The sequence below is a fragment of the Salmo salar genome, chromosome 17, assembly GCF_965601325.2.
Source record: "Salmo salar chromosome 17, fSalSal1, whole genome shotgun sequence".
Lineage (NCBI taxonomy): Eukaryota > Metazoa > Chordata > Actinopteri > Salmoniformes > Salmonidae > Salmo > Salmo salar.
In genome coordinates this window covers 12,828,594-12,846,527 of record NC_138307.1, presented here as the reverse complement: position 1 = coordinate 12,846,527, position 17,934 = coordinate 12,828,594, and the positions used below count along the sequence as shown (strand labels likewise).

The 17,934-nt window shown below is 42.1% G+C and overlaps 1 protein-coding gene across 3 annotated transcripts in view; it reads right to left on the bottom strand.

Moving 5' to 3' along the window:
- Window positions 1–1,636: 1,636 nt before the first annotated feature.
- The window catches only part of LOC106575305 (beta-1,3-galactosyltransferase 1), a 126,131-nt gene continuing 109,833 nt past the window's right edge, over window positions 1,637–17,934 (bottom strand). For 2 of the 3 annotated variants that reach the window (XM_014151754.3, XM_014151756.3), the window contains one exon: window positions 1,637–4,075. In XM_014151754.3, coding sequence (XP_014007229.1) covers window positions 2,808–3,797 — 990 coding nt within the window. In that variant the 5' untranslated portion in view covers window positions 3,798–4,075 and the 3' untranslated portion in view covers window positions 1,637–2,807. Of the gene's footprint in view, window positions 4,076–7,045; window positions 8,040–8,152; window positions 8,252–8,356; window positions 8,548–17,934 lie in introns of those variants that run through there. The other variant, XR_001321729.3, reaches the window with a different exon arrangement.

Below are 17,934 nucleotides of genomic sequence, written 5' to 3'. Positions count from 1 at the left end.
TATTTTCCAATTTGTTTTACGAATAGCCTAGAGTCTATTGCGATAAATGAATCCACTTCAAAAACTCACCGGAACTACCGTTATCTGTCAGCACAGCAGTTTGCCTTCTCCGTCTGTCTGGCTGATGCCTCCTTGTCTCCCACATGTCTTCCATTAGCACAGTATGTTATTCCCAATTGTTCAGCTTATTGCACAACACTGCAAATATAACTGCAATCTATGGAACACAGAATGAGTCATATAGTGAATGTATCACCCGTGAGTCATTTAATAGAAAACCATCAGCTAAACGGTCATTCTACTGAACAATCTCTGGGAATGAAGGCAACATGTGGTTAAGTGGATCATTAGAATGGAGCAAGGCATTAAAACACCATTTATCTACAGTATTAAAAGTCCAATTACATTTCAAGGGGTTTGAAGTTGATCACAAGTTAACCAAATAGATTTTCAACCAGAACAGCATCTGGGAATACTCTTATTGTGAGGGAAACGGTTAGGACATGGGGATGTGTCTGTCCCCAAAGATTTCCTGACAATACTGTTTGTGAGAACACTGTAAATGTTTTACCACAGTGTGTCTTTGTGTGTTCAACATATATACTGTTGAGAATCCCCTTTTGTTCTATATAGAATCTACCTAACTCCCCAGAGGCTCCTAGCAGCTCCCAGGAGCCATGATGGTAAACTTGTGTTTCAAAGTGTTCTCACCCCCGCCACACACACACCTGTCGGCATCTGACAAACCTGCTCTCACAGATAGGAAGAACCAATTACTGGAGCTCTATTCTTACATATCTCACACACACACACACACGCACACACACGCACACACACACACACACACACACACACACACACACACACACCACACACACACACACACACACACCCACACCACACACACACACACACACACACACACACACACACACACACCACACACACACACACACACACACACACACACACACACACACCCGCTTCCGATGTGACCTACTTTTTTGTGTGTATGTACTGATATGTATGTGCAACTGATAAATACACACACACACACACACACACACACACACACACACACACACACACACACACACACACACACACACACACACACACACACACACACACACACACACACACACACACACGTTTTTAAATGTCTGTAATGTATGTGTCGGACCCAAGTAAGACCAGCTGTCTCCAATAGCATCAGCTAATGGGGAGCCTAATTGAAAACTCAAAACACACACACACACCTCTACAGATGAGCAAATGCAAATCTTGAGTATTCAGTCGAGTAGTTCAGAGTCGTAGCATGAAGGCGTTTCTCTGAGTAGTTGTTCATGGCGTGTTGACAGCTTTACACAGAGAGTTGTGTTGATAGGCAATCTTAATGAGCGCCGAACATGTTTACAATTCATTACCGGATGCACTGCAACTACAGAGAGGGACTTGGGTAAAGCTGAAGTCATTAGTTCAGGTATAAATAGGTAATTGGCAGTCTACTGCATGTATTGAAATAAAACCCATTGAATAATTAAACAATATTATAAACTGCCCTCTTTTTAGGATCACACACAATAAATTACAGCATTTTTTAAATCCCAAATACGTGGAAAAAAGGAATACACTCTAAAATGAAATAAGTCTTTAATGTAATGCGGCTTCAAGTAATATAAAATATAACACTCTGCAGTCTGTCTTGTCACAGCACGGCTTAAAGAGCGAAACAATTATTGCACATCACATACAGATAGAATAACATTCACCTGGGAATGCATGTGGTTAATATCGTTACATCGCCATTTGTACAGTCCCATAAGAAATACCGGTGTTCAAGAAATGAAGTCTTTCTCTACATAGTACAATACAAAGGACTCCAAATACATAGTAAGAAAATATGTTTGATCTTTAAAACAATATATTACAACTCAATTGCAGAGGCAAGTATGTCCGTCATGTCACACAGTAGGTCCATTGAACTGTTAGTCTCCTGTTCTAACAATCTTAGATCATTCCAATGAACACTCAATCTATGTCTACAGCACATTGTTACATCGTGAACTTATCATGGTCTTTTCACTATGACAACATCTGTTGCGGTACCAAAACAGTACATCCCACAAATACATCTTTATTAAATACACAAAGACTGGAAATGAAGAGTGGACATTCATTATCAACCTAACTGACAGCTGAACATTTACATAGGTTGTATATCTTGGTATTTCTTATCATCCCTACTACTTCAGTAATGGGGCCAGACCTTTTCTGTAAATTAGCAGCGTTGCCTACATCGATTAGCCTAATAGCATCTGAGCTATTCTGTTCCACTGCTAAGCTTCTATCTCTGTGTTTTAGTGATTTCATCTAATAAACAACGTATGGTGCAAATGGCGTACTGTTGCATTGTGGGACATTATTTGATTTTCATAGAGTAAAGTAAAGTCATAAAGTCATTTTAATCAAATATATTTCAGAAAATGTATAGAATAATTTTATTTTCTTACCTGTGGCCTTTAAACTCATCAATAGCTAAGGGGGAGAATGCAGGAGTTACAACAGCAGAGAGTAACCTTGGTCTGATAAAAAGTTTTTTAGCGAAGCGTCTCTTGGACTATGCAAACGGCCAGAAGGTTATTGTTATAGTACCGTTTCCTCCGGGTCATGTGCTGTACATTGACAAAGAAAAGCAGAGATCGGAAGAGGAGGAAGGGGCAGAGGAGGAGGAAGAGAAGAAGCAATAAAGGAGAAGAAGAAGAATTCAGGACCTCCTCATATTGGCACTAACTGTAGGTAGCTGATTAACACTTGAGGTGTTTCTTGCTGGTCATGTCATTCCAGATGCGGTGCATCTCCTCCGGGGAGATCTGGTGGACCGTTACGACCCGTCTGTAGCGGCACAGACTGTAGGCCATCTTCCAGTGGTTGAAGCCGCTGTTCTGGAAGGGGTGGATGCCCAGCTTGCGAAGGCACAGCCCCACGTACACATCCTCCAGGTGGAGCAGTCTGGTGTGCAAAGACGTCTTGTAGATGAGCTCGGCCACATCCGCCGAGAACACGTACCCAGTGCCCGAGCAGAACGGCGGGTACTTAGCCTCAGGGTAAAGGTCTCTGGGCATGTACCACTTACTGCGCATGTCTCTGATCGGACCTCCGTTGATGACGTAGCCCGTGAAGTAGCGTCTCCGCGGCTTGGAGGTGGGCTTGAGGAGATTGTAGACAAGGTTCTCCATGTTGACGAAGATGTCCGAGTCCGTCTTGAGGACGTACTGTGCCTTGGAGCAGAAGGTGGCCACCCAGCGCATGCCCATCAGGGTCTTGAGGGTGAGATTGTGGTAGGAGTCTATGAAGTCCTCCACCACGACATCGTGGAAGATCTGGCTCTCCTGTTCCACCATCTGGTTGAGCACCGGGTCCGTGTTCCTCCCAAGCAGGAAGAGTGTGAGGACGCGAACGCCATTGCCGAACGTGCTCTCGTCGCCCCACGTCTCTCGAATCGCTTGACGTGCGTCAAACTCCTTGTGGGTGGTGCTGATCAGGATGACTAAGAAAGGTGCCACCGTCTCACACTTCTTGGGCTCGTTGATGACAAAGTCGAAGGCGTGCGGGTTGAGCGGCCGAGTCCGTATATTGCTGAAGGTCACGTTCTTGGTGAGCTTGGTCTTCTGGCGGATGGGGATGGACAGCTGGCCCACGTAAGAGGTGGAGGGACGGGACAGACTCAGGTACCAGAGAGCGCTAGCCCAGCAAACGACCGTCAACAAGTATAAGCAGCTGACCTTTGAAGGCATTTCTGTTTACTTGGTGTGTGTTAGGAGCATTGAGAACGTCGAGGAGGTGGAATCTCCATGGGTGGTCCTCCAGCTACTTCCAGCGGTGCAGCATGATGCTGCCTCCACGAGACGCTTGACATTAATTCAATACCCTCGACTGCTTTAATACAGTCTAGCGGTGGGATTCTGGTTGAAAAGGAGGGTTGTCGTTTTTCCTCAATGCAGCCATTGTACTATTCCATTCCATTAGAGGTCCCAAGGGTGTTTCCTTGCATTCTTCTCGCCAGCACTTGATTCTAGACAGAAACAGATAAAAAACAAATTAGTCAAGCTTTAACAAGAATGTTTCAGAACTCTTTGGCAAAACTAGAGTATTCACTTGTGTGGAGTTATGAGGAGGGTTAGTATGATCTTAGAAAAACATACAGAAAGATACTCTTTGTTTGTTTCCTATAATCACAGAATACAGATAACTCAACATGTGAGACGATCTCGGTATGTTTATGGCCTGCTTTTTCTTCTTCTTTAGTTCTGGCTACTTTGTGTTTACAAACACTGTTTATCTCCGCTTGTCCTTCCCTCGCTGCATACGCCATGTCAAATCAGCAATATCACTCTTACTCTCTGAAAAGTCTCCTCAAGAAGAAACACTCCCGAGGGAAATACTCTGTATCCTCTCTTTTGCTCTCTCTGTCTCTCTCTCGCTCTTCTTCCCTCTTTCCTTCTCTCTTCATATCTCTCTCCCCCCCCTCTCTCTCTCTCTCTCTCTCTCTCTCTCTCTCTCTCAATGACACAGTGATCTTGGCATGACGGGAAATATTGTTCAGTAATGAGCTCTTCCTCGCTTGGTGAAATAGGTACTGTAGCATCCAGAGAAATAATGCAACAATGCTCTGGCGCCATTATTATGAGTTGTATGGCACTCTTATGGGTATATATATATATATATATATATATATATATGCACACACACTGCTTTTTAGAATGGTTTATGACGGAGCAAAATGAATCACAAAATAACCATTGTTTCGCTTCGATGATGAAAGTCATGATTAAAGAAAGTCAGCTCTGATAAAAAGCCCACCACGCCCAGTGAGTGTTTCCATCACAGACAGCAACAGCATTGGTCCTGGATCAAAGTGAAGAGTGCAATTTTCCATCATTACAGTAACAAGAAGTGAGAGGCACTCTACTGGGTTTTACTCAGGGAACATGCACCTGTTGCTTCCAGCAGTGAGACTACTGATTGTGGTGTGGAATAAAAAAAAGTGTGTCTTTATGGGTGTGTTGATGAAAAACAGTTTTACACCATAAGGAAATGTACAGGTAACTGCCAAAATAAAGGAAACAGCAACATAAAGTGTCTTAATAGGGCGTTGGGCGACCACAGGCTGTGGATGTATTTCAAGGCTTACCTTCAAACTTTGCTTGACATCATGGGAAAATCAAAAGAAATGAGCCAAGACCTCAGAAAAAATATTGTAGACCTCCTCGGCTAATTGACATAATTTGAGTCAATTGGAGGTGTACCTGTGGATGTATTTCAAGGCCTACCTTCAAACTCAATGCCTCTTTGCTTGACATCATGGGAAAATCAAAAGAAATCAGCCAAGACCAAAAACATTGTAGACCTCCACAAGTCTGGTTCATCCTTGGGAGCCATTTCCAAATGCCTGAAGGTATCATGTTCATCTGTACAAACAATAGTACGCAAGTATAAACACCATGGGACCATGCAGCTGTCATACCGCTCAGGAAGGAGACGCATTCTGTCTCCTAGAGATGAACATACTTTGATGCGAAAAGTGCAAATCAATCCCAGAACAACAGCAAAGGACCTTGTGAAGATGCTGGAGGAAACAGGTACAAAAGTATTTATATCCACAGTAAAACGAGTCCTATATTGACATAACCAGAAAGGCCGCTCAGCAAGGAAGAAGTCACTGCTCCAAAACCGCCATAAAAAAGCCAGACTATGGTTTGCAACTGCACATGGGAACAAAGATCGTACTTTTTGGAGAAATGTCCTCTGGTGTGATGAAACAAAAATAGAACTGTTTGGCCATAATGACCATCGTTATGTTTGGAGGAAAAAGGGGGAGGCTTGCAAGCTGAAGAACACCATTCCAACCGTGAAGCACGGGGGTTGCTGCATCATGCTGTGGGGGTGCTTTGCTGCAGGAGGGACTGGTGCACTTCACAAAATAGATGGCATCATTAGGATGGAAAATTATGTGGAAGCAACATCTCAAGACATCAGTCAGGAAGTTAAAGCTTGGTCGCAAATGGGTCTTCCAAATAGACAATGACATCAAGCATACTTCCAAAGTTGTGGCAAAATGGCTTAAGGACAACAAAGTCAAGGTATTGGAGTGGCCATCACAAAGCCCTGACCTCAATCCTATAGAAAACTTGTGGGCAGAACTGAAAAAGCGTGTGCGAGCAAAGAGGCCTACAAACCTGACTTGGTTACACCAGCTCTGTCAGGAGGAATGGGCCAAAATTCACCCAACCTATTGTGGAAAGCTTGTGGAAGGCTACCCGAAATGTTTGATCCAAGTTAAACAATTTAAAGGCAATACTAATTGAGTGTATGTAAACGTCTGACCTACTGGGAATGTGATGAAAGAAATAAAAGCTGAAATAAATCATTCTCTCTACTATTATTCTGACATTTCACATTCTTAAAATAAATTGGTGATCCTAACTGACCTAAGACATGGATTTTTTACTAGGATTGAATGTCAGGAATTGTGAAAAACTGAGTTTAAATGAATTTGGCTAAAGTGCATGTAAACTTCCGACTTCAACTGTAGCTCAGATTTGAAAAAAATGCCCTGTCTTGAAATTTGTGGAGTGGTTGAAAAACGAGTTTTAATGACTCCAACCTAAGTGTATGTAAACTTCAGACTTCAACTGTATATATATACGGTCTAAGGCACTGCATCTCGGTGCAAGATGCTTTACTACAGTCCTTGGTTTGAATTCAGGCTTTAACACATCCGACCGTGATTGGGCGTGCCATAGGGCGGCGCACAAATGGCCCAGCGTCATCCGGATTTGGCCGAGGTAGGCCGTAATTGTAAATAAGAATTTGTTCTTACCTGACTTGCCTGGTTAAATAAAGGTTCAATTTAAAAAACAACTTGTGGCAACCACAGCGCAATCAATAGGCGGTGAACAGTGGCTGGTGTTGAAAATATAGCTGACTTGTAATGCAAGTGTTGCACACCAACAGATGGAGAAAACCTACACCAGTCGAGCAATTAATTTCAACAAAAATCTTTATTTTAATTTGACTTTACAAACAACAAGAGGGCTTAATTGGAGTCTATTTCTTCAGGAGCCTAGACCTATATAAAATAACTTAACTGGCTGAGGTAGGCTATGAGCTTTAACAGCCTAATCAAAGTAGGAATTCTATTTGGCCTACTTACAATTGCAACTGGTCAAAAATGTAGCATCCTACATAAAACAATCATTTAAAGAAAAAAAGTCTGCATGTTCGAACTAAAACAATGTAACTAATAATTAAAAGCACACATTTGTATGTCACAAACTCTAAAAGTAATTGGAAAGGTAGATACAAATGATGTGTGGTATTGTGGTTACAATAAAGAATGTAGTCCATCATGAAAATGTTTCCTATTAGCAGGACAATAGACTTTTTATAGCCCGGCTACTGTTGTGAAAATACCTCAACTTGCAATTTATTCGATGCTAAAGTGTTACATTTCTAACTCAAAACAGCAGTACAGTATTTCTTCATCAACATCTTTATGCTTTCGTTATAAAAATAAAATAACAAGAAAAAAGACATTCCAATGTGGATGTTTATATTAACTACATTTTAGTTGCACTTCCACCCAGCTCCACGACCACAGATAAAACCTTGCTGAGATGATCAATGTATTTGTTGCATTGTTGTATTGTCAATTTCTCTAGCCAAAACATCTTGATGGCCTTGACCAGTTCATCTTTGCCTGTCGGCTTGGCAGAGTTACGGATGAATGTTTTCAGTTGATGCCAAACAAGTTCGATCGGGTTTAAATCAGGAGACGTACATGTAGAGATGAAAAAAATATATATTTTTAGATATACTGTAGGCCTACTGAAGGTGTTGTAGGTCTTTTATTTATTTATTTTTATTTAACCTTTATTTTACTACTTAAAGGTCTACTTACTCTGCTGGCGTCTTGACCCAGTTTATGCCTTCATTTGCATTACAAACCCGGGTGGCAGTGTGTTTTAGGTCATTGTCTACATTTGGAGAAGAAAAAAAGACATTTAGCCTAACAGCTAAAATTAGGTACAATAATAGAAATATACATGTAAATAGGCCTAAACGTAACAAAATATTGCTGTAATCCTACCATGAAAGAAACAATGTGTACCCAGAAACACCTCTCTGACATAGGGTCCAGCATATCTCTTGATGTTTTCTTCCTCAAAGAAATCTTGAGCCATGATACCTGAAAAAGGAGGCAAGAGTGAATTATTGTGGAACACATAACAGTCCGTGAGGTGTAGGCTACAATATTTTAAGTACCTTTTGCTTTGTAAATAGCCAAACTTACCATCAAAAATCAAATATGGGCCTGGTCCCTGGTGAGAAATTTCACCCCACACTTGGAGTTTGAGGGGATGCTTGGGACTCTTCTTCCTTTTTTCTGTAGCAATTTTGAGCAAATTGCTCAATGGCCACGGTTGATTCGTCTGTGAAGATGACATTGTTGAATGTCTCACCAGCTTTTATCCATGCCTGGACCTGAAGGACGCGAAGTTCTTTGTTTGTCAGATGAATCATTGGGTCGAAACTACAGAACAGTACAAAACAAGCGAACACACATGCTTAATGTTCTGATAATATTTTTTTTTTAAAGAATTGCCAATCGCTCATCATCTTCATGAATATAAGCAAGTGATGTCTGCTAAATAATCAATTTAGGTTTCTCCAGAAATAAATAATTCTAAATAACAAACTGGCTTTATTTACAAATTAGTGAGAATGTCTCACCCCATGTTCAAGAATTGCCTTTTTTTCGCTCACTCTATGTTAAATGAAAACGAAATCTCCAAAATATCGTTACTTTTTAAACAAAGCGATTACTATTACTATTATTATGAATTAATTTAGAATTATATAAAAAAAACGTAGATATTCTCAGATATTCTCACAGATCCTAAAGGAAAATGCCCCATAGATATCCTCCAATCCTATAAATGTAATTATTGGCGGAGAGTCATGTCATTGAAAAAAATATTTTTCGATATACTGTAGGCCTACCATAGGCGACATGAGTCTCACTAGTGTTGAGTAATGTGCTGTTAAAAATGGTGTAGGTCTTATTTATTTAAAGAGCATATAAAAGTTAGAAGCAAAAGCCTACAACTATTTTAGAACCGTTACGCACTGCTCTGAGACAAGCATAGGGACTGGTCTTGATAAATCAATGAGATTTTTATTTTCACTTAATCTCAGTTTGGGTATTGGTTAGACAAGAATTAGAAAATTAAAGTGCAGAAATGTTATGCTCTTGGTGTAACCTTTATTTAACTAGGCAAGTCAGTTAAGAACAAATTCTTATTTACAAGGACAGCCTACTCCTTCCTTGTGCCCTGCTGGGATTCTTTAGCTAAATAGCCCAGTACTGTACTGCCGACCGTCACGTTGTACCGCGCCATAATTTCGGTTCCAGCAAGTACCAGTCAAAAGTTTGGACACAGCTACTCATTCCAGGATTTCTCTATACTTTTACTATTTTCTACATTGTAGAATAATAGTGAAAACATCACAACTATGAAATAACACATATGGAACCAGTTAAGAACAAATTCTTATTTATAAGAACAGCCTACTCCTTCCTCCCCACTGGGGATTTGAACCCCGGTCTCCCGCGTGCCCCGCATTCTGTAGTACAGACATGGCCTGCTCTCCCTTGTGTAAGGAAACAAGCACTTTCCCATGTTTACTACAGTATGTATTGTAGACTGCACAGTAGCCTAATAAACAAACAAACACATAAAAAAATACTCTTTCAAAATGCAGATGTTAATTTAGTTATGGATCCATAACGAATTACTATGGGAATAAATATCACTGATTTACAGAAATATTGGAAAAAAGTTGACTAATGAAGGCAAACAATTTAGAATCCTCCAATCCTGTAGCCTATTCCCGACCGTCACGTTGTACAACGCCATATTTTCCATTCCATCCTAACGGAAAGCCCTGAGGGTTTCATTTTTCATTTTTCTCTGAATAGAAACACCATAATATTAATCAAATTAATTAAGCCAAATTTCTTAAAATCATACCCATATACTATGTTATTACAAAAAATGTTTTCAATTCTCTGGTAATGCCAATACGGAATACTATCAAATGCTTCTCAAAGATGCCCTCTGGTGGTCAAACTAGCAATAACTTGCAGTAACAGAAAAAATGGCTGACAATTAAATGACGTGCCACAGAATGCTGAGGCAGTATGACACAACTTTTAAAGGAGGAACCACTGTATGTGTCCCTTTTATTTGTCACAAAGATAATCCTTCGGATAATGCATTATAACATCTGTGCATCAACATAGGTGAACATTTATATTACTGTATCCAAAGGATTATCTTTCTGACAAATAAAATGTTCAGAGGGCTGAAATCCATGTCTTTGGGGAATGAACATAGTCTTGGCATAGTTGAATGCTGTGTTGCGCGATCAAAGGAAAGCCCTGTGGATATCCCACAAATGTCATTTTGAGTGAGATGCTCAAAATGGTGAGATGCTCTCATGATTTCTTTGGATTAGCTTGACATCACAGTTCTGGAGTTGTGGTCCTGCCTTATTCGTCACACTTTGAGAGTGGACACTATTACATCTATTCATATTCTTTATCCCATCTCTTTCAGTGGCAGAATGATCTATTCCATGTCCTCACATTTTCCATCCTCCCATCACTTTTTACTGGGAGTTCAATCCATCTCATCATGTTTCCCTACCTCTCTCCCCTTTTCTCAATCATTCCTCCTCCATCTCTGTTTATCACTCTCTCCCTCTCTCTTTCCCCATTGTTCGCCATAATTTCTCCTCCATCCCTTTCTCTCCCCTCATTCTCTATCATTCTTCTCTTTCTATCACTCACCCGCGCACTCCTTTTTCTCAGTGATACTGTTGATACCTCTCCCCATGCTGTGCTGGGTCTTAGACACCCACTGAAAACACACTACCTTACTGGCAGCTTTTTTACGCCACCCACTATAAACCATTCATTCTCTATGGATACCTCTGGCTGCTTCCTCTCATCTATCTCTCTATTCCCCTCTCTCTTTTAGTCTATCTCCGCTACTAAATCATCTGCCCTCCTTCATCCCGTTCACTCTATTATTTCAGTCTCTGAGCGAGAGAGCAATAGAGAGAGACATTTTGCTTGCTTTCCTTCAGTCATTTCCTTGGGATTGTACTGTACATTTCCTTTAATTATTCTCTCTTAGACTGATTATTTGTGCTTGAGATCACAGTGTCAGCTGATTCTTTTAAATAGTACAGGGAAAGTAGTACTAGAAACCTCAGCTCTTTTCATGACATATGGACTTACTATTTCCTCACCATCTTAAATAAGCATGCCCCTTTCAAAAAATGTAGAACTAAGAACAGATATAGCCCTTGGTTCACTCCAGACCTGACTACCCTTGACCAACACAAAAACATCCTGTGGTGGACTTCAATAGCATCGAACAGCCCCCGTGATATGCAACTTTTCAGGGAAGTTAGAAACCAATATACACAGGCAGTTAGAAAAGCAAAGGCTAGCTGAAATGTACTTCCTGCAACACAAACTGAAAAAAGTTCTGGGACACTGTAAAGTCCTTGGAGAATAAGAGCACCTCCTCCCAGCTGCCCACTGCACTGAGGATAGGAAACTCTGTCACCACCGATAAATCCACTGTAATTGAGAATTTCAATAAGCATATTTCTACGGCTGGCCATGCTTTCCACCTGGCTACCCCTACCCCGGTCAACAGCACTGCACCCCCCACAGCAACTCGCCCAAGAATTCCCCATTTCTCCCAAATCCAGTCAGCTGATGTTCTGAAAGATCTGCAAAATCTGGACCCCTACAAATCAGCCGGGCTAGACAATCTGGACCCTTTCTTTCTAAAAATTATCTGCCGAAATTGTTGCAACCCCTATTACTAGCCTGTTCAACCTCTCTTACGTGTCGTCTGAGATTCCCAAAGATTGGAAAGCAGCTGCGGTCATCCCCCTCTTCAAAGGGGGGGGACACTCTTGACACAAACTGCTACAGACCTATATCTATCCTACCCTGCCTTTCTAAAGCCTTCGAAAGCCAAGTCAACAAACAGATTACCGACCATTTCAAATCCTACCGCACCTTCTCCGCTATGCAATCTGGTTTCAGAGCTGGTCATGGGTGCACCTCAGCCACGCTCAAGGTCCTAAACGATATCTTAACCGCCATCGATAAGAAACAATACTGTGCAGCCGTATTCATTGACCTGGCCAAGGCTTTCGACTCTGTCAATCACCACATCCTCATCAGCAGACTCAATAGCCTTGGTTTCTCAAATGATTGCCTCGCCTGGTTCACCAACTACTTCTCTGATAGAGTTCAGTGTGTCAAATCGGAGGGCCTGTTGTCCGGGCCTCTGGCAGTCTCTATGGGGGTGCCACAGGGTTCAATTCTTGGGCCGACTCTTTTCTCTGTATACATCAATGATGTCACTCTTGCTGCTGGTGAGTCTCTGATCCACCTCTACGCAGACGACACCATTCTGTATACTTCTGGCCCTTCTTTGGACACTGTGTTAACTAACCTCCAGACGAGCTTCAATGCCATACAACTCTCCTTCCGTGGCCTCCAACTGCTCTTAAATACAAGTAAAACTAAATGCATGCTCTTCAACCGATCGCTGCCTGCACCTGCCCGCCCGTCCAGCATCACTACTCTGGACGGTTCTGACTTAGAATATGTGGACAACTACAAATACCTAGGTGTCTGGTTAGACTGTAAACTCTCCTTCCAGACTCACATAAAACATCTCCAATCCAAAATTATATCTAGAATTGGCTTCCTATTTCGCAACAAAGCATCCTTCACTCATGCTGCCAAACATACCCTCGTAAAACTGACCATCCTACTGATCCTCGACTTTGTCGACGTCATTTACAAAATAGCCTCCAATACCCTACTCAATAAATTGGATGCAGTCTATCACAGTGCCATCCGTTTTGTCACCAAAGCCCCATATACTACCCACCTCTGCGACCTGTACTCTCTCGTTGGCTGGCCCTCGCTTCATACTCGTCGCCAAACCCACTGGCTCCAGGTCATCTACAAGACCCTGCTAGGTAAAGTTCCCCCTTATCTCAGCTCGCTGGTCACCATAGCAGCACCCACCTGTAGCACGCGCTCCAGCAGGTATATCTCTCCGGTCACCCCCAAAGCCAATTCCTCCTTCGGCCGCCTCTCCTTCCAGTTCTCTGCTGCCAATGACTGGAACGAACTACAAAAATCTCTAAAACTGCAAACACTTATCTCCCTCACTAGCTTTAAGCACCAGCTGTCAGAGCAGCTCACATATTACTGCACCTGTACATAGCCCATCTATAATTTAGCCCAAACAACATCCTCTTCCCCTACTGTATTTATTTATTTTGCTCCTTTGCACCCCATTATTTCTATTTCTACTTTGCACTTTCTTCCACTGCAAATCTACCATTCCAATGTTTTACTTGCTATATTGTATTTACTTCGCCACCATGGCCTTTTTTGCCTTTACCTCCCTTATCTCACCTCATTTGCTCACTTTGTATGTAGACTTATTTTCTACTATATTATTGACTGTATATTTGTTTTACTCTATGTGTAACTCTGTGTTGTTGCATGTGTCAAACTGCTTTGCTTTATCTTGGCCATGTCGCAATTGTAAATGAGAACTTGTTCTCAACTTGCCTACCTAGTTAAAAAAAATAAAAAAAATAATCTAATCTAGAATCGGCTTTCTATTTCACAACAAAGCCTCCTTCACTCACGCCGCCAAACTTACCCTAGTAAAACTGACTATCCTACTGATCCTCGACTTCGGCGATGTCATCTACAAAATAGCTTCCAACATTCTACTCAGCAAATTGGATGTAGTCTATCACAGTGCCATCCGTTTTGTTACCAAAGTGCCTTATACCACCCACCACTGCGACCTGTATGCTCTAGTCGGCTGGCCCTCGCTACATATTCGTTGCCAGACCCACTGGCTCCAGGTCATCTATAAGTCTATGCTAGGTAAAGCTCCGCCTTATCTCAGCTCACTGATCATGATAACAACACCCACCCGTAGCATGCGCTCCAGCAGGTATATCTCACTGGTCAACTTGCAGACTTGTTTACGCTGCTGTGTGTTTTGTTGCCGATCTTACTTTGCTACCTGACGGTTTTTTACTTTTTCATTACCGTATATTTTTACTTTTTCCCTCACTCAACTTCTTTCATTCAAATTTTTCACCCCGGAGGTTTTATCTGGACATGGTTCGTCAGGACTTTAAACAGCCGAAGCTAAGTAACATTAACATGATGCCTTCTAATTGCAGTCGTTGTACTTATAATATACAGGAGAACGATCGCCTTACGGCAAGGATAGCTGTGCTGCAAGCCCAGCTTCAGACGCGATCGTTAGGCAAGGGTAATTTCAGTGTAGGAAAGGATGAAACAGCGTCTGTGCCACCAGTAAGTACAGATAGTAACGTTAGTATAAACCCCGTCGCACGGTCCCCGCAGCCGGACATCTTTCTCATGGCTTCTGGAGGGAAACGCTGTAGGAATGCTCAACCGGTGTCGCTTATTCAGCCGACAGAAACTTTCAATCGGTTCTCCCCATTAAGCGAGTCGGAGTCGGAGGCCGAGACTTCTCTGGTCTCTACTCCTCCCGTTGTGGGGTCTGAGACGCCGACGGCTCCCACCATTAGCTCTGACAAATTGAAAACCCTAGTCATTGGCGACTCCATTACCCGCAGTATTAGACTTAAAACTAATCATCCAGCGATCATACACTGTTTACCAGGGGGCAGGGCTACCGACGTTAAGGCTAATCTAAAGACGGTGCTGGCTAAAGCTAAAACTGGCGAGTGTAGAGAGTATAGAGATATTGTTATCCACGTCGGCACCAACGATGTTAGGATGAAACAGTCAGAGGTCACCAAGCGCAACATAGCTTCAGCGTGTAAATCAGCTAGAAAGATGTGTCGGCATCGATTGTCTCTGGCCCCCTCCCAGTTAGGGGGAGTGATGAGCTCTACAGCAGAGTCTCACAACTCAATCGCTGGTTGAAAACTGTTTTCTGCCCCTCCCAAAAGATAGAATTTGTAGATAATTGGCCCTCTTTCTGGGACTCACCCACAAACAGGACCAAGCCTGGCCTGTTGAGGAGTGACGGACTCCATCCTAGCTGGAGGGGTGCTCTCATCTTATCTACGAACATAGACAGGGCTCTAACTCCTCTAGCTCCACAATAAAATAGGGTGCAGGCCAGGCAGCAGGCTGTTAGCCAGCCTGCCAGCTTAGTGGAGTCTGCCACTAGCACAGTCAGCGTAGTCAGCTCAGCTTTCCCCATTGAGACCGTGCCTGTGCCTCGATCTAGGTTGGGCAAAATTAAAAATGGCGGTGTTCGCTTTAGCAATCTCACTAGTATAAAGACCTCCTCCATTCCTGCCATTATTGAAAGAGATTGTGATACCTCACATCTCAAAATTGGGTTACTTAATGTTAGATCCCTCACTTCCAAGGCAGTTATAGTCAATGAACTAATCACTGATAATAATCTTGATGTGATTGGCCTGACTGAAACATGGCTTAAGCCTGATGAATTTACTGTGTTAAATGAGGCCTCACCCCCTGGTTACACTAGTGACCATACCCCCCATGCATCCGGCAAAGGCGGAGGTGTTGCTAACATTTACGATAGCAAATTTCAATTTACAAAAAAAAAAACTATGACGTTTTCGTCTTTTGAGCTTCTAGTCATGAAATCTATGCAGCCTACTCACTCACTTTTTATAGCTACTGTTTACAGGCCTCCTGGGCCATATGCAGTGTTCCTCACTGAGTTCCCTGAATTCCTATCGGATCTTGTAGTCATAGCAGATAATATTCTAATTTTTGGTGACTTTAACATTCACATGGAAAAGTCCACAGACCCACTCCAAAAGGCTTTCGGAGCCATCATCGACTCAGTGGGTTTTGTCCAACATGTCTCTGGACCTACTCACTGCCACAGTCATACTCTGGACCTAGTTTTGTCCCATGGAATAAATGTTGTGGATCTTAATGTTTTTCCTCATAATCCTGGACTATCGGACCACCATTTTATTACGTTTGCAATTGCAACAAATAATCTGCTCAGACCCCAACCGAGGAGCATTAAAAGTCGTGCTACAAATTCTCAGACAACCCAAAGATTCCTTGATGCCCTTCCAGACTGCCTCTGCCTACCCAAGGACGTCAGAGGACAAAAATCAGTTAACCACCTAACCGAGGAACTCAATTTAACCTTGCGCAATACCCTAGATGCAGTTGCACCCCTAAAAACTAAAAACATCGGTCATAAGAAACTAGCTCCCTGGTATACAGAAAATACACGAGCTCTGAAGCAAGCTTCCAGAAAATTGGAACGGAAATGGCGCCACACCAAACTGGAAGTCTTCCGACTAGCTTGGAAAGACAGTACCGTGCAGTATCGAAGAGCCCTCACTGCTGCTCGATCATCCTATTTTTCCAACTTAATTGAGGAAAATAAGAACAATCCAAAATTTATTTTTGATACTGTCGCAAAGCTAACTAAAAAGCAGCCTTCGCAAATGGAGGATGGCTTTCACTTCAGCAGTAATAAATGTATGAACTTCTTTGAGGAAAAGATCATGATCATTAGAATGCAAATTACAGACTCCTCTTTAAATCTGGGTATTCCTCCAAAGCTCCATTGTCCTGAGTCTACAGAACTCTGCCAGGACCTAGGATCAAGGGAGATACTAAAGTGTTTTAGTACTATATCTCTTGACACAATGATGAAAATAATCATGGCCTCCAAACCCTCAAGCTGCATACTGGACCCTATTCCAACTAAACTACTGAAAGAGCTGCTTCCTGTGCTTGGCCCTCCTATGTTGAACATAATAAACGGCTCTCTATCCACCGGATGTGTACCAAGCTCACTAAAAGTGGCAGTATTAAAGCCTCTCTTGAAAAAGCCGAATCTTGATCCAGAAATTATAAAAAACTATCGGCCTATATCGAATCTTCCATTCCTCTCAAATTTTTTTGAAAAAGCTGTTGCACAGCAACTCACTGCCTTCATGAAGACAAACAATGTATACGAAACGCTTCAGTCTGGTTTTAGACCCCATCATAGCACTGAGACTGCACTTGTGAAGGTGGTAAATGACCTTTTAATGACGTCAGACCGAGGCTCTGCATCTGTCCTCGTGCTCCTAGATCTTAGTGCCGCTTTTGATACCATCGATCACCACATTCTTTTGGAGAGATTGGAAACCCAAATTGGTCTACATGGACAAGTTCTGGCCTGGTTTAGATCTTATCTGTCGGAAAGATATCAGTTTGTCTCTGTGAATGGTTTGTCCTCTGACAAATCAATTGTACATTTCGGTGTTCCTCAAGGTTCCGTTTTAGGACCACTATTGTTTTCACTATATATTTTACCTCTTGGGGATGTCATTCGAAAACATAATGTTAAATTTCACTGCTATGCGGACGACACACAGCTGTACATTTCAATGAAACATGGTGAAGCCCCAAAATTACCCTCGCTAGAAGCCTGTGTTTCAGACATAAAGAAGTGGATGGCTGCAAACTTTCTACTTTTAAACTCGGACAAAACAGAGATGCTTGTTCTAGGTCCCAAGAAACAAAGAGATCTTTTGTTGAATCTGACAATTAATCTGGATGGTTGTACAGTCGTCTCAAATAAAACTGTGAAAGACCTCGGCGTTACTCTGGACCCTGATCTCTCTTTTGAAGAACATATCAAGACCGTTTCAAGGACAGCTTTTTTCCATCTACGTAACATTGCAAAAATCAGAAATTTTCTGTCCAAAAATGACGCAGAAAAATTAATCCATGCTTTTGTTACT